Source organism: Garra rufa, chromosome 10, assembly GCF_049309525.1.
Source record: "Garra rufa chromosome 10, GarRuf1.0, whole genome shotgun sequence".
NCBI lineage: Eukaryota > Metazoa > Chordata > Actinopteri > Cypriniformes > Cyprinidae > Garra > Garra rufa.
In genome coordinates, this window is record NC_133370.1 from 11781802 (window position 1) to 11809593 (window position 27792).

At 36.4% G+C, this 27792-nt stretch overlaps 1 protein-coding gene across 2 annotated transcripts; it reads right to left on the reverse strand.

Annotated features, from left to right (window-relative positions):
* Positions 1-3659: 3659 nt before the first annotated feature.
* wdr47a (WD repeat domain 47a) lies at positions 3660-26819 on the reverse strand. Of its 2 annotated transcripts, none has more exons than XM_073848711.1 (15): positions 26687-26819; positions 25216-25382; positions 23172-23255; positions 20921-21005; positions 19324-20114; positions 17900-18017; positions 16394-16575; positions 11299-11541; positions 11059-11119; positions 9902-10056; positions 9333-9502; positions 8118-8288; positions 7488-7619; positions 6760-6978; positions 3660-4935 (listed from the first exon to the last, which is right to left on the reverse strand). In XM_073848711.1, exons 2-15 carry the CDS (start codon positions 25371-25373, stop codon positions 4793-4795), a joined length of 2712 nt encoding a protein of 903 aa, XP_073704812.1. In that variant the 5' UTR covers positions 25374-25382; positions 26687-26819; the 3' UTR covers positions 3660-4792. The 2 variants fall into 2 exon arrangements, with proteins under 2 accessions (XP_073704812.1, XP_073704811.1); XM_073848710.1 differs by having other exon boundaries at positions 9902-10059.
* Between the last annotated feature and the right edge of the window lie 973 nt (positions 26820-27792).

Here is a 27792-nt window from a genome sequence, read left to right on the forward strand (position 1 = left end):
TCATATTTCACTCTGTCTCCTCCAGCCTCAAGTGCTTCAAAGAGCTTTCTCATTTTGCCTTGGCTAGTTGGTTCGGCTTTGATCTCAGAATATTTTTCAGGATGTATCATGTTCTTAACTTTTAGTTCATCTGCTATTGCCATCACTGAGTTAACCCTCTGAATAAGTGCAGCAAAGTTCCCATCCACAAACCGGACCTCTGTGCATAAAAAAAAGTATAGTAGGGCTATATCAAACATTGCAGTTTACGATTAAATGTAGACAAAAGAAAGAATTTCTGGAAAAGAAGAACGATTTAAAGTTTTGTGACTCATCATTATAAAAATAAGCAGCCTGTTTAATTATTTAAGTGTACAAAATAGAAATTTACATTTGCTTCGGACTACTTTAGTTTAAGGCAGTTCAAGCAGTTTTTCGCGCTTACCGAATTTGTTCATCTTGCCGGATAACAGACCTTGATCCGCTATTTAAAATGAAATACCGATCAACCAGGTACTTTTTAACGCTTAATATAGGCTACTGCACGTAACACTCAATCGTAAAATTCAGTTTTTTAAACCAAACTACTTTCACGTAAAGAAAAAGTTAAAGACTTCTTGTGGCGCCAATTGAAAACGAAAGTAGTTTTCAATGTAAATGACATAGGTCTGACGTGTACTACATTAAGGCGTTACGTCCAGCACCAGGGGCGTTGCTATGGTGGGGAGAGATAAGGCCCATAAAAAAATAAAATAAATGCTTCATGTGGAGTATTTTGTTATTGCTTCGCGCCATTTATGAAGTGATTTATACTGATACTTAAATTGATAATAACAGGAAAAACTCACCTTTATGTCTGGTCGCTACTTTGGAATCAGGATCGGGAGGCTTGTATTCCGACCTAAAACCACCTGTTAGTCAAGAACCACAGGACAGGTCACATTAGACTATCCATACTGGTAGGTTCAATTTTAAAAACTTCTTAAATTCACATCAGTAACTGTAGATTCTCTTACCCAGATCTTCAAAGAGAATCGGTTCATGATTTCTAAGAGAATAATAAAAGGCACTTTTCTCTTCTCCAAAGAGTAGTAGGCCTACTTTGAAGAGCTTTCTCATTTTGTCCTCGTTGGTTTGTTCTTTTCTGATCTCTGCACATTTTTCATCATGTATCACGTCCTTCATTTTTAGTTCATGTGCTATTGCCATCACTGAGGTAACCCTACAAATAAGGGCCACGTAGTTTCTATCCACGAAGCATAAAAAAAATCATGTAGGCTATTAGCATACATTGTAGTTAACGATGATTTGTATTGTATTTTGTTGTATATAAAAAAACCCACATCATTATAAAACACAATTTGGTTAGTTGTTTAATTTTTGCCAATTATTTAGATCGCGCGCATTTTCTCTCGATTACCAAAGCTGCTCATCGTTTTGGCTAACAGACCGTGATACGCGAATATATTCCGATCAGCCAGGTACTTACTTTTAACTAAAATATAACGTCTCTAAAAACAAGAGCAACATTCACTCTGAGAAACGGAGTTAGATACACAGAGAACTACAGGATTTCTGCCTTCGCATGTTTCCGATGTTTGAAATGGGCTGCTCTAACTGGAGTGATGGGGATGGTCTTTTTTGTAGGGGCCTCTTGAATGCTTGTGAAAGCATACCAAAAGACTATTTTCAAGGGATAGTTCACCCCTAAAAAAAAAAAAAAAAAAATGATGTTTCAGGCTAATGAAACATGAGATGCGCTCCGAGGTATCGCGTTTTCTACCACTCTTGCTACAAGGAAATATATTATTTCATGATCGTTAATATCTTCGTATGGGTCTAGTCTTTTAATTCATCCACATTTTAATGAGTTTTATTATGAATAACGTGTTTAAATGGCCGTGGAGTTGAAGATTGAACCCCCTCTCTGCGATTTGTCTAATTACATTGGCAGATTATTTCACTTAATTTAAGAAGCTTTCGACTAACCTAACCCTTAAAATGCTTGATTTTAGTCGAAAACTTCTTAAATTAAGTGAAATAATCTGCCAATGAAACAAGACAAATCACACTTGGTAAGAATTCTAAAAAATAAGGCATCTATACTCAATATAAGATTAATAATCTAACACCTTCTACTCTTGCTAGGTATATAAGTAACAAGATTAAATACTTTTTAGCTGGAAACAAGATTTTTTGACTTGATTAGATGGAGTTTTTGTAGTGTGCACAACAGGGCCGGCCCAAGCCTTCAGGGGGCCCTAAACAGAATTTTATTTGGGGGCCCCTCTGTGCCACCCTAACTAACTATTGACTAATTATTGTCAATTTTTTTTAATTGTCTTTATTCCATAATCATCAAAATTAAAAAGGCTTGAAATGTTTTACTTTGTGTGTAGTGAACTAATATAACATACAAGTTTCAATTTTTGAAACAAATTATAAAAATAAATGGACTTTCCCTCAATATTCAAATTTTTTGGCACATACTTGTACTTGACTGTGCAGTTAAACTTTCCTTACTTAGAGATTTACATACATACATGCTTATTATAAATCTGTATGTATTGTAAATCTGAATGTATTGTTAGCTGTTTTATATATTTGTTTTGTTTTTTGTTTAGTGATAGTTTTCCACGAGACCCTTGTTTGTCCTGAACAGTTAAACTGTCCGCTGTTCTTCGGAAAAATCTTTCTGGTCCCTCAAATTCTTTGGTTTTTCAGCATTTTTGTGTATTTGAACCCCTTCCAACAATGACTGTATGATTTTGAGATCCATCTTTTCACACTAAGGACAACTGAGAGACCCATATGCAACTATTACAGAAGGTTCAAACACTGATGCTCCAGAAGGAAATACGATGCATTAAGAGACGGGGGTGAAATTTTTTTTGAACAGAATGAAGATGCATACATTTTTATTTTGCCTAAATATATATTTTTATTCATTTAGCATGGCCCTTCAGAAGCTACAGAAGATACTTCAAACTACAGAAGATCTTCAAATTCAAAAAGTTTTTGAATTTGGCTCTTAACGGACAGTGTTTCCTTCTGAAGCATCAGTGAGCATTTGAACCTTCTGTAATAGTTGAATTTGAGTACCTTAGTTGTCTTCAGTGTGGAAAGATGGACCTCAAAATCATTGTTGGAAAGTATTCAAATACACAAAAATACTGAAAAACCAAATAATTTGTGGGACCTGAAGGATTTTTCTGAAAAGCAGCAGGCAGTTTAACTGTTCAGGATAAAAAAGGGACTCATGAACAAAGCAAAAAAAAACAAACAAAAAAAAAAACAGCTGTAGATTATTCAGGTAACAACACAGTATTAAGACTCAAGTGTATGTAAACTTTTGAACAGGGTCATTTTTATAAATTCGACTATTTTCTCTTGTGGATATGTAAACATCTTTTATGTGAAATATCTTACTCAGGTCAGTTAAAAAAAAAAAAATCACATGCATTTTGTATGATCCGTTATTTTTGTAAAATAGTTAACATTTTACTTAGTAAACGTTTGACTTCAACTGTATTTTAGATCAACTTTTGACAGCAGCCGTTTGAAAAATGAAACATCGGTTCAAAATTAAGACACCTGTGAATTTTTCACTATTAAGGTAAATCAGCAAGAAATAAGCAAATGCAAATGCAAGTGCTTAATGCAAATGAATGGAGGCGTAGTAGAGAATAGGGTTGTTTATTCAGACACAACAGGAGCAGACTTGTCCCACGAGTCTTTACTGTCGTCACTGATGTCCAAATATGATTTAAGAAAGGATTACAGGGACGACACAATATTTCACTACAGGATTTCAAATGAGAGCAGCTTATTAGCACAAATGCATCAACATGTTAGTTTGGCTTTGTCTTAAAATAACATTAATAACAACAAAAATGTAAGATTAAATAATAAAATCTACATCATTAGAAAATATACAACATGGCCAAAACAAAGTGCTAGAGAAACAAAACAGTAGATGGATGTTAAAAACACAAGTGCAAGATCATAGTATCAAACCATTTCACCCGTTTTAACAAACCTGTGAGACAATGGCCAAAACATTTCATTTGATGTTTTTAGCATTACTTTTAGACTGATGTTTAAATAGGACACGGATTCCCTTCATAAATCTACATTTAAAAATGCAATACTTTGAATCATGCCATCAACTCAGAGGCACTCACAACAAGGGCTGCAAACCGTTTCAAGCTAAAACAGTGTTATTCAAACATTAACCACTTCCAATGACAGACTTTTACAAAGGCAGTTTACATTAATGTTGCTTTCCATATTTGCACGAGCAGCTGAATTTCGATACAGTGTTTGCAGCAGGTCATAATAATGTCCGTATTTCAGCCAAGCATTGGACTGCATGTACATCTCACTCAAACACGTTGCATTCATACGGCTTGCAGTGATACTTGAGAAATGACTTGATAATGAAGACTGCATCTATTTCCAGAGGCTAGATACAAACAGGCGGACACACAGAGAGGAAGGCCACAGTATAGATCATATGACACCACTGAGTCTGTGTCTGTGTGGAGGGACAGTGATAAAGGTTATTGAATGGTAAGCACAACATAAGCAAGCACACTACAGCAAAGCATCGCATCCCAATACGGCTCACACACTGGCAGTCAATCAGATAATATGTACATAAAAAGGGTTTGCACTGATCTCAGCCACCTCAACATCCAGGAACACAAAATAAATACACACTCGTAACAATCAGACTCAAAACAGAAGCACAGTGCCACACACACATACTGTATATACATGTGATGTTTCCCTCTAGTGGCCAGAGCTGGCTTTACGTGGCCTGTGTCCAGAGTGTGACCGTGCGGTCAGCAGACGAAGACAGGAAGGAGAGCTGGTGTGTGTGCCACCTGCATTGAATCACTTTATCAGCATGCTCTCCAGCTACAGTCAACGGCAGCTGCTTCGTCAGGTCACCTGTGCACACATACAATCATCCAGAACTCACTTAATTCCTTTAAACATTCTTCAAATGGTAACGATATTGAAATATATATTTACACTGCAACATCCACAACTGACACAGTTGACACTTCGACAACCTATAAAACAGGTTCCCATACCTTTTGACCAATGAATTTCCATGACTTTTCCAGTCATTTGAAATGACAGGATATCATACAGATTTAAAAAGATTATTTGATAGAGATTAAATATACAAAGAACAATCTCTAGCTGGTTAAATATTGTAGAGTGCTTTTTTCCCCCACAATTCTCTTGATTATGAGAACCCTGATCAAATGTTTTTGTGCTGCCTTTTTTGCACACATTAAATATGTATGCAAAATATATAAATAGAACTAAATAATGTCTAAATATTAAATACTTTTATTTTTATTTTCTCCATTATGAGCTCTCTATCACATCCATGCAATCATGCAAACATTTTTAATAATTAAAATTAATTTCTACATTGTAATATGGAGGTGTAAAATGTAGTAAAATAAATTAAAATGTAAAAAAAAATTAAACAAGAAACCACAACTTTTCTTATTTTCATTTAGTTTAACTAAAGTCAACTAAAATATACTAAAATCAACTAAAATCCATGTAAAAATCAATAAAAGCTATAAACTTAAAAACAACAAAAATTAACATTTGAAAGAAAACAAAAACAAAAACGGACTCAAAATAAATAACTATAATAGTATCTTGATGATATTAAAAAGATACTGCAAAATAAAATGTAAAATAAAAAAGACTAAAATAAATAGATGTTGAGTTTCATGCAAGGTTATTTCACTTAAAACATAAAAATAAATAAATAAAAGTAAAATAAAAAAGAATAGATTTTTTTATTAATATATTTAACATTTGTTTAAAAAAACTGCAAAAGAGCTGGAAAACTTGAATTTAAATTTGAATGAAAATAAATTATAAAAAATAAAAACTGATTCAAAATAAATGAAAACTATAGTAGTTCTGGTTTCACTGGTGGCGTAAAAATGTAGCAAAATTAAATTAAATGTAAAATAAGTAAAAAATAAATAAATAGATGTTGAATGTCATGCAAGGTTATTCCAGTTAGCAAAAACTTTTTAAATAAAATAAAATAAAAGTGAAAAAAACAACAAAAAACTATATTTAAAATTAATATATTTAACATTAATTAAAAAAAAAAAACTACTAAAAATGAAAAATACACAAAAAAAATCTACAATGAAACATTTGATTAAAGTGAAAGTGAAAGTATCAATTGTCAAGTACGGTCATCCATACTCGAAATTGGTCCTCTGCATTTAACCCATCCAAGTGCACACACACAGTAGTGAGAAGTGAACACAAACACACACACACACCAGAGCAGTCATTGCTCCAGCGCCCGGGGAGCAACTGGGGGCTCAAGGGCACTTAATCATTCATGGTATTGAAGGTGGAAAGAGCGCTGTTCATTCACAATCCCCACCTTCAATTCCTGCTGGTGTGGGAATCAAACCGGCAACCTTTGGGTTACAAGCCCAACTCCCTCACCATTAGGCACCGGCTGCCCCCCTAAAAAAGTAGTTCCTTCAATAGTTCCTTCAGCTGCATTTGAGTCTAAGCAGGGTCAGAAAGCTCTTGGATTCTAACAAAAATATCTTAATTTGTGTTACAAAGCTGAACAAATGTTTTACGGGTTTGGACGTCATTAATTGAGTAATTAATGACAGAATTTTTGACAGAAATGACAGAAAATTTTTGTGTGAACTATCCCTTTAAAATGAACACTCGGGCTAACATGAGGGTCATCTAAGATCTCACCTTGCAGGTCAGTGACGATGACCTTGGTGTCGTAGGATCCTGTAAGCAGGTAATGAGCTCCGGGAGAGAAGCGAACCGATCGGACATCGCTGGAGTGCGGTTGGTACGTCTGAACCATGCGCCCGCCTCTAATGTCATACAGCATACAGGAGCTGTCCTCCTGCCCTGTTGCCAGCAAACGCCCACTCGGGTCCACTGCTACTGACGCCACAGGGCTGCCTGTTGAATATACACACACACACACACACACACACACACAACAGAAACCACATGAACAAACTTACTTTTACAATTCAACAGCAGCACTGACCAAATCTGCCTACCCAGACTGTAACATTTTTTACAATGTTTCTGCACTGGGCATAAAAAAGTAAAGACATAATATAATACCACATACTAGCTGAAAAATTTGAAAATATTCCAGTAAAAGTAAGATGGCGGCCACATAATGTTCCCAGAGAATCAGGTTAGATATAAAGTTTCCTTGCTGGAAAAACCAGGTCAAACCAGCTCCAGGTGGTCAAGCTGTTTTTTTTTTTTTAATGTGATAGCTGTTACCATTTCTGAACAGCTTGACCAAAATGCTCTACCATGACCATTTCTGCCTTACTAGCACCAGTTTGAACCAGCCAACAAGCATTAACAACCAGTATAGAACCATGTAAAACCAGCTAACACCAAAAAAACACCAGAAACTGAAAAATTTAAATGAAAGAAGTGAAGCTCACCTGCGCCATGGAAGGCCGTCCCTACCACTCTCACACAGCTGGGAACACGCAGGTCCCAGAAACGCACCGTCTTATCTTGAGAGCCAGATGCTATCATCCAGCCCCCCCACGTGTACAGAGAAAGAATATGACCTGAGGAGAGAAAACACACCAGAATACATTAGGAACAAACATATTTATGAGAATCTGTGTGTATATAATATCAAGTCATATATGACCTAGACCACAAAGCCAGGCTTAAGTAGTACAGGTATATTTGTACAAATAGCCAAAAATGCATTGTATGGGTCAAAAATATTGTTTTTTCTTTTATGCCAAAAATCATTAGGGTATTACGTGAAGATAATGTTCTATGAAGATATTTTGTAAATTTCCTACCGTAAATATTTCAAAATTTGTTATATCCATTACTAAGAATACATTTAATGCTGATTTTCTCAATATTTTTTTTTTTTTTTTGAACCCTTAGATTTCAGATCTTTAAATAATTGTATCTCGGCCAAATATTGTCCTATTCTAACAAACCATACATCAATGCAAAGCTTATTCATCCAGCTTTATTTAAAACACTTGACCCTTATGACTGGTTTTGTGGTCCGGGGTCACACATATTTTAGTAGGGCTGTGTACCTGTGTGTCCGCTCAGCGCATGCAGGCCCTGTCCTCTTTGGCAGTCAGTTGTGTAGATGTTACAGTCTCCAGCTCCTGCACTGATTAAAATGGCCCCTCCGCTCTCAGGACCCTCCATAAATGCCAGATCTCTGATAGTGCCATCATGCATACTGAACTCCAGATCAGGACCTGAAGCAGAGAGAGTCATTGAGTATGTGTGTGGATTTAAATATGTAAAGTAAAAGTCAACGTGTCACTAATAGATATAACCATACTTCCCCAGTTGATCAATTACATTAAAAATTTTAAACATACACCACCAGTCAAAAGTATACGACTTTTAATGTTTTTAAAAAAGAAGTCTCTTCTGCTCACCAAGCCTGCATTTAGTTGATCCAAAGTATGACATAAACAGTAAGTTTTTACAGATTTTTACTATTTAAAATAACTTTTCTATTTGAATATATTTTAAAATGTAATGTACTCCTGTGATTTCAAAGCTGAATTTTTTGCATCATTACTCCAGTCACAAACCTTCAGAAATCATTCTAATATTGTGATGCTCAACATTTAGAGAACAGAACAGCATTTGTACAACTTTTGTAACATTAAACATTTCTTTATCACCACTTTTGATCAATTTAAAGCATCTGTGCTAAATAAAAGTGTTATTTTCTGTAAATACTGACTTCAAGCTTTTGAATGGTACAGTGTAGAATGTTACAAAAGCTTTTTATTTCAGATAAATGCTGATCTTTGGATCTTTCTAATCATTAAATAATCTTGAAACAAAACGTACTCTGCTTTAAATATTGATGATAAAAAAGTTTCTTGAACACCCAATCAGCATATTAGAATGATTTATGAAGGATCATGTGGCACTGAAGACTGGAGTAATGATGCTGAAAATCTAAATATTTTAAAATATTTAAATAGAAAACTGTTATTTTAAATAGCAAAATATTAAAAAATGTACTGTTTTTGCTGGACTTTGGATCAAATAAATTTGGTGAGATTGGTGAGCAGAAGAGACTTCTTAAAAAAAAAAAAACATGAAAAAACTTGATTAGTAGTGTATTTTGTATTACAAGTTTTCAGAAATGTTTATTTGTGTAAATATGGCATGCATTTGGAATGTTTAAAAAAATTGGCCAGTGCATGAAAGTGCCTATAGTGTCTTGCTTAAAGATACATAAATATTTCATAAATGTTTGCAATCTTTCTTTCTCTTACCTGTAGCATTGCAGGTTTCAGGGTTGAAGGGCAGCACTTTGACATATTTATCGTTGGAGCCAGTGGCCAGTAACTGTCCACAGGGGCTCCAGGCTACACAATATATGGAGCCTTTGTGATGCTTGTTCCTCTTGAAGCGAATTACAGGAGGTTTACTTGTGCTTGAACCACTGAGAGAAACAACAAAACTGTATATCAACATTCAACTTAAAGATTCTGATTCTCTATGAATTAAAGAAGTAGTTCACCCAAAAATGAACATTCTGTCATCATTTACTTGCCCTCATGTTGTTCCAAACCTGTATGACTGACTTATTAAAAAAAAAATATTTTGAAGAATGTTGGTAACTACTAGTTTTGGTTTCAAACTTTTTTTTAAATATCTTCTTTTGCTAAATGGTTCACAACTAAGAACAGGAATGTTTTCTAATAGCAGAGATTTCAAACACTTCATAGTGTTTATCATTTTCTAGTGTGTGTAATCAAGATTTTGGCACTTGCTTGTATCCCATCATCTATACCTTGTCTGATATCTAAGCAGGTTTTGATGCAGCATGCGGGCCACTGACCTTGTGTCCAGGGTGTCAGGATAGGCACACACTCGCAGCATCTTAGAGTTGGAGCCGACAGCGTATAAAGTCCCTGTGGGGTGGAAGGCCACGGCCCGGACTGCCTGCGCATCCTCCAGGGTGTTGACCATCACAAACTTGGCTTTAGACTTATCCTTCTTAAACACACACAAATAAATACATTATGTATGTGAGACGGGTTAATTTGAAGATTAGCCCATATATCAATCCCAAATAATCCAGAACAATCCCTAATCTGGGTTTGATCTTGAGAAGTTTTAAGAACTGTAATTAACCAACACTAAATCCTTTAGAGAGAGAGATAAGTCTTTTTATTCAGTGAATGATAACACTGTATAGCCTTACATATGCAATTAAAGTCTTATGAACATTTAGGTTGAGAGTCATATTTGATTCATCAATGTACAATTATGTATAATCAAGAATGTATAATTAGTATAAAACAAACTCAAGGAGCAAAGAAAAAAATATTCAGAGGCCCAATCTGAGCAAAAATATTCCATTTGGTGCAGTTTCTGTTATTTATATGACCGAAAAGCTGAAATTCTGACTAAATAAATAAAATGATCTGCATAATAAGGCAGAAAGTGTAAAGCAGACTACATACATAAAAAACATATGAATAGCAGTTGTTACTCTATATCTTACATAAAGATTATATTTTAATGCTTAGTTTCCTATCAAAGCTCTCTAGTTTTTATTGTGGGACAAAACATATAATGCAATCCAACAACTGAGAGATGAACAAATAAACGCTCCTCAAAAGCCTGTTGGATCATATTTGATGTTTTTTGCAAGACTCTAAAAATGTTGTTTGGATAATCGAGGAAGACTAAGTTGTTTCAGTCCAGTGAGAGTTATACAATATGACTAACACTTATATATTCTTATAAAAAGCAAAAAGACCACAATTTGTAACACAACCTGAAGCGGGAATTTTATAATGATACTAAAAGACTTTTAACTTACTAAAAAGTATAAACTATCAATCAGACAACATGTAGTACATTGTATGCAACAGGTTTTTCACCATATTGATACTGTTGATCATTTAGAGGCCTTAAAAATGTGCATATCAAATATGATACAGTACGCTTTATTGGACTTATTATGTTGAGCTGTAGGGGGCGCTGTACCTCTGGTCCTTTAGAGCGAGTCAAAGTGTTGTCATCCAGTCCAGTTTTGTCTCCCTGGGCACTGCAGGAGATAACAAACTCTTTTAAAATCCCCCAAACAGTAATAAAAACATTACAAGCAACTTAATGATGACAAACAGATCATATTTCCTCCCAAAACAATCTTACATTATGGATGCACTGATATAGAAATTTTCAAACTCTTTTAATGAAGAAAAACACATTGAGTGTGACTCTCACCTCTGAGGCAGTACAGGAGACTGGCTGGGTGGAGGGAAGGCTGCTTGACCTGCCGACCTCTGAGGAGTGCTGGTGACCACATCGCTGGCTCCTCCACACCCTTCCTGTGTCTGTGGCATGGCTGAAGTGTCTCCCACTACATCGTCCTTGTTACTGCCTCCATTACACTGCTGAGAGAGAGCCTGCACCTCTTCTCCCAAATCATCCATTCCCACATTTAGCTCCTCCAGTCTCTGAATAGACCTGCAGACACAGACATAAAAACATGAAGCTTATTTAGGCTCAATCCCAATTCTATTTTATACCCCTTCGCCTACCCCTCGCCCCTTCCCCTTGTCCCTTGAAACAAAGTGTAAAGGGGAAGGGCTAAAATATTTCCCCTAAGAAATGGGACACCACTACAACACTGTTATACGTCATCATAGGTTGTCGCTAGTTCCTAATGTTACGTCAGAGGACATGCGCAGATGTTTATCACTCATTCCAAGATGTCAAAATGTTGTCATGTTTCAAAAAGTACAAATGTACGGTGTACGTACCGTTCATTCACATGTGGCCGTAAGCAAAACAAACAACGCATTATCACATGCGCGGCAAATTGCTAATCAGTGTAGTGGTGCCTGGAGAAGTATATATGCTTCATTTGTGAATTTCGTTTTCAACTTTCTCTTTGAACGCGTTCGTTTTCGTTTTTATTATTATGTACTGATTTAGATTACTGGTGCGGTATACTTAGCGGGCGCAGGTGCATTAGGCGCAATCATCAAATACATTTCAAAGCAAGCCGGCTCCACGGTCCTGTCTGCATCATCACTGCCTTTATCGGGTGTTTTTAGCGAATATTTACATTTATTCACATGACTGGATGTGGTGGACTGCCATGATTTTGGCGAATGCAGGACACTACTGAATAATGCGCATCAGAGGGGATTTAAAAAGTGGAAGTGTGTATACACCGTATACCTGCGTACACCATCCACTACACCACCGTTGCAAATTGCCGTGCCACTGGTCTTTCATGTTTCTAACATGCAGTCAAGTGTATATGACATAAAAATATATTTTGTAATATCGTGCAATCAGTGCTATCTGCTAGCAAACTTTAGCGAACGTTTATTTACAAAACAACACCATAAACACAAACACAAGATTGAAGGTAATATACATATAATGAAACATTGTCATCAAAATCCTTATTAAAGACAAAAATTACTTATATTTACGAGTCTGCTTGCTCGAGTGAGCAGCCATGTTGGAAATTTCTCTTAGCCCTTCGTTTGAAGTGAGGTCCTGAAAAATCTTCGTTTGGAGGGCTATCTGGCCCTTCCCCTTACCCCTACCCCTCCAACCAAAAGAGAAATGAGACACCCCTACCCCTTCACGTGAACGCGCCAAACGGAGGGGTAGGGCTAAGTGTAGGGGTAAGGGGTAGAATTGGGATTGAGCCTTAGTCTAAGATAGCTTTTTAACCACAAATGCTCATTTTGCACTAGCTCTGCGATGCTTCACGCATTGCATAATCATGTTTAAAAAAACATTCATGGTTAGTTCTTCATCTGTGTACTGCGGGTCAAACAGGTAGGGTAAATCGCTCCAACATCGTTGTTTTATCTTGTTTTGTAAAGGCTGTTTGTCTTTCTTTGCACGTTTGCTTTGTAAAAATATATGAAAATGACTGATCATTTCGCTGGATAAGACCCTTATTCTTCGGCTGGGATCGTGTAGAGCCCTTTGATGCTGCATTGAAACCGCAATTTGGACCTTCAACCCTTTGCCCACCACTGAAGTCCACTATATGGAGAAAAATCCTAGAACATTTTCCTGAAAAACCTTAATTTATTTTTTACTTACGATCTAGGATGACACAGGGTTGAGTAAATTATGACAATACATTTCATTCTGAAAGTGAACTTCTCCTTTAAGTGAACTTAAAAACTTTGCCAGCCATAAATATTTCTTACCAGCCATGAAACTGTATTGCAATATATTTGCACTTTGTAAGTGTGCTGTGTTTTATTCAAGTGTTTAATCTGAAACACGTGGTAACAAGTATACTATGAAGAAACATGTACACTGTATGCAAATATGTACAAAGGTAATTTTATATGTCACTCATACGGTCTCTTCCTGTCAGAGTGACCAAAAAAAACAAAAAAACAAAACAAAACAGGGGACTAACTTTGAGCTATCTTTTAAGACTAATTTTTATTCTAATCATTAGGACGATTTTGAAGTTGAAGGAGAAAATGAGATGGAGTTTTTTGACAACTGTCTTGAACCAGAATACACAGAGTACATGCAGAGCTAGACAAGACAAGCATTTGAGGTTAAAAAGTATATAAATGGATTTTTTTCTAAAGTAAAAAACAATCGTTTCACTAGAAAAGACCCCTCTTCCTCAGCTGGGATCATTTAGAGTCCTATGTGTCAGGGTTCTGTCACTTCGGTTTAGTTTTCTTGTGGTTTTGTGACAGAGCCCTGACACTCCCGCCATGTCTCGTTTTCATGTTGTCTGTGTGCCTTGTTTCTTGTTGGAGTGTGGTGTTCGGATCCCGGCACTCATGTCTTGTTGAGTTTCGGTATTCCATGTTCTGTCCTGTTGTGGGAGTGTGCGGTCTCGAGTTTTCTCGGGCCGTAAGCTCTTCTGTCACGTGGTTTGTTCTTTTCTTGTTGTCTTATGTTGTTGCACGCAGCTCATGTTTTTGGCTGCGTGTTCTTATGTTATGTGTTACCTTGTAGCACGCAGCTTGTTATTCTCTGGCTGTGTGCTTTCATGTCATTGTTTTGTGTGAACACGCTGCTTATGAGTTTTCTCATTAGCTGTGTGTTCGTGTCTTGTTTTGTTCAAGTACATGGCTTGTGATTTTGTATTGCTGTCCATGTTCTTGTGTTTTTGTTTTGTGTGAGCACATGGTTTTGTCTAGATTGGTTTCTTGTGCCATGTGCTCTCATGTCTATTGTCTTGACCCCACCCATCATGTTTTCTGCCTTGTCCTTTTTTTCTGCTAGTTTTCCCCCTCTGGGTAGTTTTTGTTGCTGGTTTTGTTTATTTTATTTTCCAATAAAGCCCATACTCTGCATCAGTGAGTCCTCGCCTCTTCCCTTTGCCTGAACCATGACACTATGAAGCTGCATTTAAACAGCATTTTTAAGTTCAAACTCGTGGGCACCATAGAAGTCCAATATTTGAAGAGAAATCCTCAAATGTTTTCTTCAAAAAACAATTTCTTTATGACTGAAGAAAGAAGGGCATGAACATCTTGGATGACAAGGGGGTGAGTAAATTATCTATCCATTTGTGTTCAGGAAGTGAACTTCTCCTTTAAGAATTAAGTGTATGTAAACTTTTGAACAGGGTCATTTTTATAAATTCAACTATTATTTTCTCGTGTGGACTATATGTAAACGTCTTTTATGTGAAATATCTTATTCAGGTCAGTACTAAATAAAAAACAACTTGTATGAAAAATCATTTTGTATGATCCCTCTTATTTAACACTTTGCAAATTCTGCAAGGTGTAAGTAAACTTCTGACTACAACTGTATATCCGAGAGAAAAAAAAAAAAAAAAAACTATCAAAGTATGGGCTTTTTTGATGGAAAGTCCTGTGCCCCAGGACTGATGAAAGACTTTTTTAAATTACTCACACATCAAAGTGCATATAGCTTATAAAATGTATTTGTGTTTTCTTTGGGGATTTCTTCACCCACTATAAGTAGCATACAGGCTTATGGCACCATCTGTAGAAGCCTGAGATTCATCTCATTAGCCCTTTATTTCATATTCATCTTAATCTCTGCCAAACACCACCCATCATTACCACAATTGGTCATTTCCCAGTGGTCAAGGGGGGTTTCCCCCAGAAAATCCCCTGAAGCAGGTGGCATAAGGCCAGAACACACAGCCACACACATTTTTATTAGTTTTTAATCTATTTTAGATTTAATTTCTGTGGCATCATAGTAAACCCCTAAACCTGTCCTAATATATAATATATATATCCCACGTTTCTGTAACAACACACTACCAGCAAGGCCTCAGTTGACAGAACAATGAATGTTTCTTCTGCCCTCCCTTCCCCTCTGACACGCTCCATTATTTATGGCTGTGGCCTTTAATGATGACATCACCAGTGGAACGGCACGGCGTGGTTCCAAAACCTCCCTTTGTTATGATTCTGTTGTACAAGTGCGCCATAACCACAGCAACAGAAGAACTAGGGAAGTATCAAAACCGAACAACAGAAGCGGATCCTGAAATGAGTTCAGTGATTCTCAGATTTCAGTGTTTGCACCACTAAATAAACTAACTTGCTTGTAAGTGAAAAACAAATGTGCAGATTCTCAGAGAGATGATTACTGACACATTTGGAGTTTGATTGTAAAGAGGGAGTGGTTTATTAAAAAATAATAACTTAATCTTGATAAATCTCACATCTCTTTCCATTATTTATTGACACAGAAATGATCATTTAAAGAGACACCAGAATTGCTTGCTCTGAAAAGAGCGGTTTCAGAAAAGGAAAAAAGGTTGTTGTTTTACACGAGCATTGAGAAATTTCAAACTTAAAAAAAAAAAAAAAAAAAAGTAGACTACTCCTTGTATTTTCTATAAACTTAATTTCCCCGTATATTTTATATGTTTGATGATAAAAATTAATTTTGAATATTATTTTTTAGGTAGGTATAGCCTAATAGAAAATCTGTCTTGGGAACCATAAAAACTATTTAAAGCCCTGCCTGATAATAAATAAAACACTATGTAAATGGCAGTCGAAAGTAGGCAAACGTAAAACCAGTCTAAGAGCATGTGTGCATATATGTATTTGGTTTCCTTAGGGAGTTTTCCACCCACTTTGAGTTCCCTGGCTGCTGGCTGCACCATCTGTAAAACCCTGAGGTCATTCTCATCTACATCTCATTAGCCTTTCATTTGATATTCAACCTGCCTTGCCTTTTTCTCAGCATCCTTCCCTTTTGCTTTCAGAAGCATCCGATTTCACCTTGTGTCTTTGTGTCAGCTGGTTTGATCTAGCTCTAGAACAAATGCTGACCTTTGGATATGATGTTAGTGGTGACGTGGAGCTTGGCTGACCTGGTAAGAAAGGTTTCTGTGAGGTTGTGCTTGGCGGTGGGCGGGGCCTCGTGTTGCTGGACTCCGCCCTCTCGCAGCATCTGCTGGTAGAGTTCCCGCTGCTGCTGCTTCTGTTCCAGATGTTGCTGCACACGCAAACGTTGCCGGTAAAATTCCTGAAACTGATCTGTGGAGTCCCGCAACTATACAGAAACAGAGGAGACAAGGATGTGGTGAGAATGTAAATGAGAACGAGTTCTCAAGTGCCCACAGCTGGTCATTTTCAGAACAATGGCATTTTCAACTGGCTAAAAATTATTTGGTAGACACAGACTTTCATTTCACCCTAAAAGCTTATGAGTATACAGACGCTAAAGGGGAGTCACTTTCTGGTCTGATGAACAGATTTAATACATCACAGCTCTACAGCGATTACTACCACAGATTAAAAACCCAGACAGGAAACTGTGTGATGTTGTCACAGAGCTCAGAGTCTCTGCAATCATCTTTCTGTAATCTGAGATCTCGACACATCCAGACTACTGACCACTGGCAACCAACCACATATTTCTTTAAAAATATCCAAAGCATTTAGATTAAGCCAAACACAACTTTTAATGTTTGAATAAGAAGTTTAAATATATTTTAAAAACTACACTTTTTGCCCGGAAGACCTATCGTCTCATATCCTCATATGACTACGATGGCATCTAAACAGATTCCACGGTACCAAGATATTGATAATACCATTATATCCCTATTAAATAGAATACCAGAACTCTTAGTAATAAAATAAAATAAAATAAAAAATTAGATCTCATTTACATTAAGGTTAACGTGTCTTGTACTAAACTATATAGCCATATTACAAAACAAAACTGACCAAAATGCCTAACAAAACTTTAACTAAAACTGAAATAAAAACAAAATATTTATATGAAACTAAAATACAAACTAAAATAGTATCTAATAGCACTAAAATAAAGCTAGTCTATAGCTCAACATTTCAATTAACTTTTTTATTTTACTTCTTACAACAAAATAAATGTCAGCATTCCAGAACAGCCACAAATATTGATCAATCTAGAACTCTATTCACAACACCCTTTAACAGTCAACATTCTAGAACCCTTCAAACAAGAGAAATCCGTAAAGGTCAACACACCACAACTCTTCACACAAAAAGAATGTGAATTTATCGATCAACATTCTAGAAAATTTCTAGTGACATTCCCTCACAAACACATGCCTAGCAACTGTAGCTTGGCGACAGCCAATCTAAGCCCTATGCAACTATGCAGTGATAAAGTGGAAGCAGAAGCTGAGTTCCCAGTTATTTATGACCCTGCTCAGGGCTACATGCCATTTCTGAGGGAGGAGAGAGCACAGGAAAACGTGAACAGTTTATTAGGGTGTTGTTTACTAGTGTTTATTTTAATACTGTTCAATAAACATAATTAACAGAAACATTGAGTGCTTTATGTAATGTTCAGTAAATATCAATGAATTCATTGACTGGCAAAGTACCTCATTCTTCTCTGCAGAACCAGGGTCTGGGGCATCCTGCCCCGGGGCAGAGACCGGGCGAGAGTTTTGAGGACCAGGTGAGCTCAACATTTTATCAGATGGAGTTTCAGTTCTGGAGCTGCAAGACCAGAGAGTCCACATTATTCCAGATACACACCTAACCCTTGTAATGACTTTGTTCTGACAAGATTATGCTTTCAAGTCATTCTGTTCTGCCACACCCACAAAAATTTCTCAGAACTGAATTGCCTTGAATACGCAATGCACAAGGCATATTTTTAAGGTTGATTTAAACAGTGACACAATGTAACAATTAACAATACATATGCACTACCTTCAAAAGTCAGGAATAATTAAAATGTTTTTGAAATAAGCCCTATTCTCAGTTGTAGACTCATTGTTTTATCACAAATGCGGGAAAAACAGCCATATTGTAAAATATTTTTATAATTTTTTTATAACTGTTTTGTACTGTAATATATTTTAAAAAGTGATTTATTCCTAGATGGCAAAGCTAAATTTTCATCAACCATTTCTCTAGTCATCAGTGTCACATGATCCTTCAGAAATCATTCTAATATGTGACCCTGGACCACAAAACCAGTCTTAAGTAGCAAGGGTATATTTGTGGCAATAGCCAAAAATACATTGTATGGGTCAAAATTATCGACTTTTCTTTTATGCCAAAAATCATTAGCATATTAAGTAAAGATCATGTTCCATTAAGATATTTTGTAAATTTTCTACCATAAATATATAAAAACTTGATTTTTGATTAGTAATATGCATGCATTGCTAAAAACTACGTTTTTAACACTGATCATGATAATAACCATTATTATTATTTCAGCACCAGTAATAATTAAGCAGAAAATCAACATATAGAACAATTTTTTTAAAAATCATACGACTGAAGACTAAAATAATGGAATAAATAAAAATAAACAGAAATAAATAAAGCTTTAAAATTTATTAAACTTATTTTAAAACATATTAAAACACATACTATTAAGTTCTGAATAATTAATATTAATAAAAAATATTAATTATCACAACTTTTGACAAGTAGTGCACACTTAAATAAATTACTAAAATATTAATCAAATAATGACTCTTTTTTTTTTTTTCAAAGACACTCTGGTTTTAATAGCCACAGCTAATTCTCTAAAAAATAGCTAATTTGCACTGCAATATGTAAAATGGTGCCACAGATCATATTAAATATGTACAGGTTTTAGTATTCTAGAGTTTGTTTTAAAAGGCAGTCTGAAATTTTCATATGATTTTTTTTTTCTTCTGTGTCATCGTTTCCAATCAAAATGCTTTCTATGGATGCGAAAATGGACAAAAGTTCAACGTGTAAACGTGATTGACACATTTTTAAAGCAATTACCTTAATGCAGATGTTCGGGTGTATTATTTACCTTTCCGGTGACTCCTCGAAGATGCTGTGACATCCTGAATTCTCCATCATCACACTGCGGTTCAGATGTTGAATATTAGCGAACGAGTGCGACATGGGTGAAGTTTTCCCTCCATCTGTTCCCGCTGCTCTCTTCTCTTGGCCAGAGAGACCATAGGACAGGCCGTCCAGCGCTGGGTTCAGAGAGCGTGACATATAGGTGTCCGCAGATTGTGGGCGTCGAAGAGGGGAAGCAGGGTATGGGGAGAGCTTGCTGATGAGTGGAGTGAGGAGGTCTGCGTAAGCAGCTTTGGCAGGTTTAACAAGCCGATCGACATGGATATTAAGCATCTTCTGCTCAAATGCACAGGAAAAGACACTGGGCGACAGGTTCTGCAGCCAAGAAAGCAAGCTCAGGTCGAGATCATCGCATCCGTTTCCACATAGCATATCTATTCCCAGAAGAATCTCACTCTCTGTGATCTCCTCTCCAGTGGCTTTGCTCTGACAGAACTCGACGCAGCATTCATATAGAAGGCCTTTAATGAGAAGCTGGAATAGACGGTTGGAGCTGGCGCGGAACCCCGCCTCGCTCAGCTTTCGGTCAGCGGGAATAAACTCGGCCACCATGCCACAGGCCTCCTCAAAACACTGAACACGTGCTGTACTCGGGTTCCAGTCCTTGAACTCGGCATGGTTGGTGAGGCGGGGCAGCGTCAGGAGAAGGCAGAGCTTGCTGTAGTCCTCTTTAGATGGGCAAAACTCTTCCAGAGCATGGAGACACTTCACAGCCTCCTGCATGGTCAGCTCCAACTGAACATAGAGAGACAGAATGAGAGAGAAGCTAGAGCCATTTGCAAACACGCTCTAATCAGTTTCTCACATGGTGTTACCATGGTTTTTTGGACATGATACTCTTTCAAGATAAACATAGCAGTAAATTAGCTTAACAGAAACGATATGTGACCATGGACCACAAAACCAGTCTTAAGTAGCACAGCAATATTTGTAGCAATAGCCAAAAATACATTGTAAGGGTCAAAATTATAGATTTTTCTTTTATACCAAAAATCATTACGATATTAAGCAATGTTCCATGAAGATATTTTGTAAATTGCCAACCGTAAATTTCAAATAAAGTCTTATATTTTATAAATATCAAAATATCAATATTTTGTAAATATCAAAACTTAATTTTTGATTTGTAAAATCCATTGCTAAAAACTTCATTTATACAACTTTAAAGGCAATTTGCTCAGTATTTAGATTTTTTTGCACCCTTAAGATTCCAGATATTTAAATAGTTGTATCTCGACCAAATATTGTCCTATCCTAACAAACCACACATCTATGAAAAGCTTTATTCAGCTTTTAGATTCAAATCTCAATTTCAAAAATTATGACTATTACTAGCAGCCATTACTCTATTCTTCAGTGTCACATGATCCTTTAGAAATTATCCTAAAATACTGATCTAGTGATTAAGAAACAATGTAAAAGTCACTTTTTAACAGTATGTCCAATTAAACAAAATGAATAAAACATCACCTGTGACAACTCATCTGACAACATGGCACCATTTCTATGTAGTATTTCATTATGACACTGATGTTACTCACATGTTGTGGCTCATCCTCAGCAGACATGGCGTTGTTCACGCACAAAGCTTCCAGAAACTTCTGTTTTGAAACAATGTAGCGGAACCTAAGAGGACATGGTAAAATGCAGCAATATACGTGAAGTTAAACCAACAGTGTCTGATTTTATTGAACTATTCATATAAATAATTAGCTCTTAAAGGAATAGTTCACCCAAAAATTTAAATTAGCCTTTGAATGCCCCTTAAGGTATTCTAGGTGTATATGACTTTCTTCTTTCAGACAAATCCAATCAGAGTTATATAAAAAATTTTCCTGGGACTTTCGAGCTTTATAATGGAAGTGGGCAGGTGTTTCTGTTCAAAAGTCCCATAGAAGTCCAATAAAGTGCATCCATCCATAATAAAAAGTGCTCCACACAGCTCCAAAGGAGTGAATAAAGGTCTATTGTAGCAAATCGATGCATTTGCTAAAAAAAAAAAAATCCTATATAAAACTTAATCACTTAAGCCGTTCCAGAAGGCTGATGTAAGACAAATGCATACCGCATGCACTGCTAAGAGTATGCTAGTCTTGCGAAAACCAGTGTTTGTTTACAGGAGCAATGGAAGCAAAGTTTCCTTACTTTAGCAAAGAAAAAAACAGTCTCCTCTTATATCGAAATCCTCCGACATTTTTCTTTACAAATCCTCATTTTGACTTCTGCGTTCGTCACTTTTTCTTATCCGCCCAAAACGGCTTGCATGTATGACATTTTAAATATGGATATTTTTATTTCAAAAATGCATTGATTCGCTACAAGAGGCCTTTATTTACCTCCCGCAGCTGTGTGAGACACTTTTTATTATGGATGGATGCAAAGCTTAAAAGAACCAGAGGGGTGTTCCATAAACCAAGTTTACCAAATAAGTCAGGCTTATTTCAGTTAGTCTGACTTATTTTGAGCCAAATCAAGTGACAATAAGTCAGACTACCTGAAATAAGCCTGACTTATTTGGTAAACTTGGTTTATGGAACACCCCCCAGGACAAATTTTAATATAACTCCGATTAGATTTGTCTGAAAGAAGAACGTTGTATATGCCTAGGATGCCTTAAGGGTGAGTAAATAATGGGCTATTTCTAATTTTAAGGTGAACTAACCCTTTAATTGTGGTAACTGTTTTATATTGTTATAATTAGTGAACACTTAAAGGGATAGTTCACCCAAAAATGAAAATTTGATGTTTATCTGCTTACCCTAAGGTCTTCCAAGATGCAGGTGACTTTGTTTCCTCAGCAGAACACAAATGAAGATTTTTAACGAAAACCGGTGCAGTCTGTCAGCCAAATAATGTGAGTGGATGGGCACCAGACCTTTAAAAGTAAACAAAAACATGCACAGACAAATCCAAATTACACCCTGCGACTCGTGACGATACCTTGATGTCCTAAAACACGAAACGAACAGTTTTTGTGAGAAACTGAACAGTATTTATATCATCTTTTACCTTTGATACACAGCCACTTCCATCTGTCCTGAGCACGAGTTTAGCATCAGGCTCGTTACATGTGAACGCACTCTGGTGTAGTATATGCAAACGCCGTAAGCGTTCTGTTGCATGAATACAACACTCATTGTTTACACAGTGCACAGTGATTGTGGGTATAGCGGCTTTTCAGAATGGTAATTACTTGCACTTATCCTGATTGTTCAATTCGATTTAAAGCTAAAAGATTACGTTTGCTTGCGCAAACTCATCTGGGACTTTTCACCGATTTCCCCTTCCGGCGTTTGCGTATCCTACGCCAGAGCGCGTTCATGTGTAACGATCTGGATGACAAGCTCGTGCTCAGGACAGATGGACGTGGCTGTGTGTCAAAGGTAAAAAATGATATAAATACTGTTCAGTTTCTCGCAAAAAACGATCGTTTCTTGTCTTAGGACATCAATGTATAGTCACGAGCCGCAGGGTGTAATTTGGATTTGTCTGTGCATGTTTTTGTTTACTTTTAAAGTTCTGGTGCCCATCCACTCACATTATTTGGCTGACAGACTGCACCAGTTTTCGTTAATCTTCGTTTGTGTTCTGCTGAGGAAACAAAGTCACCTACATCTTGGATGCCCTGGGGGTAAGCAGATAAACATCACATTTTCATTTTTGGGTGAACTATCCCTTTAATAAATGTAGTGTTTATCATTATTCATAATTCTAAAGTGTAGAAGACTACATTTCTTTTCTTCACATTTAAATACAAGTAATCTCCTATTAGATTGTGAGCCGATCTCTTACCTTTTCCTGTCAAATTTATCCAGACCCTCAAGAGGCTGTATAAACTGTAACACTTCATCCCACTGTCCATCCAGAATGAGCTGCCTGCAGGAGGGAGAAATGGAAGGGAGAGAGTGGGAGAGAAAGAGAGTCTAAACTTAGAACAAGTGTGGCTAGACAATTATAATACAGTTCTCAATGCTAAGGAATTTTTTTACTGGCCCAGTCAAAAATTACTGAGCCAAATTAAAAGATGCTTTAGAGAAAAACGGCAGACGGACTGATAGAATGCACATTCAATCTCTGCCAGTAGGTGGCGCTTATGGAATAACTTTGGTACAGCGTTTCCTCGGTTACTGCTGTAAATAAAGCTTATAAACGCTACTTTAAATGCATTATACAGAGGCAAAACAGTCAGTTCCCCTTAGAGATACATTCATATAAACCCCCGTTTTAATATGTAGGATAATACTTCCAATATTTCGCACATTGTGAACCATGATCTTGCTCTGCTTAAGTTACGGTATTTTTTCCTCCTTGCGTTTATCTTCAACATCTCGGAAAGACTTTGTAATATTTCCACACACATGACATTTTGAAAAATGATTGCATGCAGTTTGTATGCAAATCCAGAACAGAGATCAGCTGAAATATACTCCGCTGTATAAATTATATATAGATTAATCATTGCTAAAGCTACAAAGTTACTCGTCAAGACAGGTATTTTGACATACTTTTGTAGGCTACTTGTCTCTCTGTGATTTTAAATTAACAAGGCTTAAAAAAACCTGCAAATGATAAAATTTCATGAGGATGCAAAAGTGGCCTGATCGGGCACTCCTTATTGTCGAATCCTGTAATAGTACAATAATCAACCACTTTCCACAACTAACAATTTAGACAAGTTTAGACTATATTTAAAGAAACATTATTCATGAAAACATGAGGTCACAATCAACATTTCATTATCTGACTAGTATTAACATAGTACATCAGAGACAGTAATCAAAACTAAAAAGTTCAGTTTAACATGGCGATAAAACTCTGAAATTGCCTTATCAGTCTATTCCTGACTGTGTTCTAGAGTTGTGTTGTGAAAGGCACCTTTGTTTATAAGGGGCCCAGTTACTGAAAAGGGACCCAAACTCTCACGCACTGATTTAATGAGTAATGAGCAACGCTCAGACAAACACAAGTGAGCAATGGGCTGTCTGCTGATTTAAAACAGATATTAAAATTGTCTACACTCTCACTTGAGTTTAATAGTAACAGTGAAACAAATCAGCTCAATTTTATCTCTTCAATGCAAAGTAAAACTGCTGTAAATAGGCAAACTCAACCATTATATACTTTATAGGGGTGGGCAGACAACATTGGTACAGTCACACACAAGCAAAAGTGAAAAAAGTGCATGCATTTCATTTAAATAAAGTTCTTCAAACCTGCATAACACTGTCAAAGGATTAGTTAACTTCCAGAATAAAAATGTCCTGATAATTTAGTCACCCCCATGTCATCCAAGATGTTCATGTATTTCTTTATTTAGTCGAAAATAAAACATTCCATGAGTTTTCACCATATAGTGAGCTTTCAATGGGTTGAAGGTCCAAATTGCAGTTTCAACGCAGCTTCGAAGGGCTCTACACGATCCCGGCCAAGGATGTACAAATGTATATGCATTTTTCATAAAAAAAAAAAAAAAAAAAGGTAAAACAATGATGTTAGACGATTTTGAAGCTGGAGGAGAAAATGAGATTGATTAATTGTTTATCTAGATAAGACCCTTATTCCTCGGCTGGGATCATGTAGAGCCCTTTAAAGCTGCAATGAAACTAAAATTCAGACCTTCAACCAACTGATCCCTATTGAAGTCCACTCTACAGAGAAAATCCTGGAATGTTTTCCTCAAAAACCTTAATTTCGTTTTGACTGACGAAAGAAAGACATGAACATTGAATGACACAGAGGTTGAGTAAATTATCAGAAAATTTTTATTCTGTAAAGTCAAGTCAATGATCTTTTTGATTTGAATAAACCCTGAGTACAAGGTGTTTATGGATCAAACCTGAGAAAGAGCATGTCGTCTGAGTAAAGGCCATTGATGACCCCGCTCTCCTTCTCCAGGGCCAGCATGCTAATGTGCAGCTTGCGGGAGTTCAGAAAATCCAGCATCACCTTGATGATCTCCACTTCCTTTACATTTATGATCTCCTCAGCCGTCATGATGGCAAGCTTTCACAGAAAGAATGAGAGAATGAATGCATCACTTAACAAATGGTTTTATAAACAGCTATAAAATACACATTCTCAATCAACCAGTGGTCATCTGGCCATTTCTTAGGCTGAATTTTAAATACATGAATTGCATTTTTCTTCCCCAGATCTAAGGACTAGGCTAGGCTATAAAATATACAACTTTAGAGACCCTCTTATCACCACGATTATGACAATGCTTCCAAATGCCCACACTGACAGCAGTCCTGGTTTAAAATTAGCTAACTGCATTGCTTAACATTTCAAAATTGACTAATACATTATTAAAATCAAAAGTCGTATCATGAACAGTTGTATTTTTTTAGTACCTAAAGTTAACAGACACTGTAACAAGTGTACTGCCAATGGGAGCTTTTTGTAAAGCATTACTAATTATTACTTCAGTTTATAAAGACCTGACATGTAACTATAAAACACTTTAGCCGTTAAAGACTTCAAGTGAAGAAGTAACAACCTCCTAATTAAAATACCAAACCAATGTTAGGACAAAGAAAAGTCAACATACCAGAAAATGCAAATGTAAACAGAAGCATGGGAGGTGACCTGACATTCTAGCAAAACAAAAACAGTCTGTTCCTCAATAGTGCTCTCTACATAACATCTAACTTTAAGCTTTTTAAAATCATTTAAAATCATTCTAATGAAAATACCACTTAGACTTTTGCTTTAAAAATACACATTATTTCTGACAGCTAATGGAATTAGTACCATGTAGATGAAAAAACTATTTATTAATATTAAGTATAAACACAATAAAATTATTCCTTTGAGAATGTTAATACACAACGATATGTTTAATCTACACCAAAATGTGAAAATATACATTACATTTCTGGTCATTCATGCATTTCCACAACAAGCACAATGGTGGTAGCTTATAACTGGCTCTTTTTAGTATTTAAACCTTCTATATTTTAGCATTACGAGCTCATTCTTTGAACCACTAAGCCACGCCACCCCTAAACATGCACTATGGGAAACGCAGATTTGCTTTCTCATGCTTTCCCGTCGCTGAACCTGCATGTGTTCATTGCAATGCATCTATCTGACCGCTTACACACTGATATTGTCCTAAATAAGCCATTTTACATCCCATCAGGCACCAGTACGAACGGACATCCACCCATATCCTCCACAGACATATTCTGAAGCTGCGGGGGGAGAGGGTGTCATCCAGGCGGCGCAGCAGCAGCAGCTTCTCCGGCCTCGCCTATCCTTAAAACAACAACGATAACCGTCGCGAAGAGCGATTTTAATCTCACCTGATAATCTCTACATATAAGCGAAGTGCAGAAATCCTCTGTGGGTCCACCGAGGGTGTGTCGACACGCACTGTCTGGTGTTTTTTTTTTTCCTCCGTGTTTCGGGGCGAGAGGCTCTTGTTGTCCCTGGCGCTCGCTGGTTGTCAAGCACAAGCTTCCTCTGCGCGCTCCACCAATCCGCGCTCACGCAGACAAACCCCGCAAAACCCGCCCCGTCCCGCACTGACCTGCGTGGTATTCAACAAACTGGGGCTTAGTAGGGATTTGTGATTAGCAGAATTATGTACGCATTATACTAAGTGTGTAAACTAATACTAAGCCGAGAAAGTAGCGGTTTATAAGAGGTTTTTGGGTTTATGTGATGGAATTGGCACAAATGACAAACAAATACAAATAACATAAAATTACAAATAGCACACAAAAACATAAGAAAATTCACACAATTAATAACATATATTTCTGAAATAAATAACCGAAATTAATTTCAACTGACAAATTCAAAACGTTTAAAAAACGTTTTGTGATTCGTAATTGTTTTATTGTTTACCTTTTATTAAAATATGTTAATTAACCAACTATTGAACATCTTTATTTACATTTATTTATTTAATTATTTATTTATTATGTGAATTATATCTACAGCGCGACCACTCTAGTGAGACTCCCTATAATGGATTACTATTATAAATGTTTTTGTTTTTTTAGAGAATCAAATGCATACGGAACGACCAGTGTCCAGTTTTGAGCCAATTATTTTTAGTAAAACACACAGCGACTAGTCGACTCTCTAATGAATCACTCCTAAACGCTGGTTCTTTTTAAGTGAATCAAATGAACTAATGACTCTTATGAGTCGGTTCTTTCAGAGAATTAAAGAATCATAATGCATCCAGTACAGCATGACCAGTGTAGTCCGACTCTTGATATGACTCTTTTGAACCGATTCTTTTTAATGGATCAAAAACACACAGAGGGACTAATAATAGTCAGAGCCCCTCTCTAATGAATCAATCCTAAGCGCTGGTTCTTTTTTAAATGAATCAAACAAACGGATGACTCTTATGAAATTAAAAATCAAATCAAAATGCACAAAGCACAACCAGTGT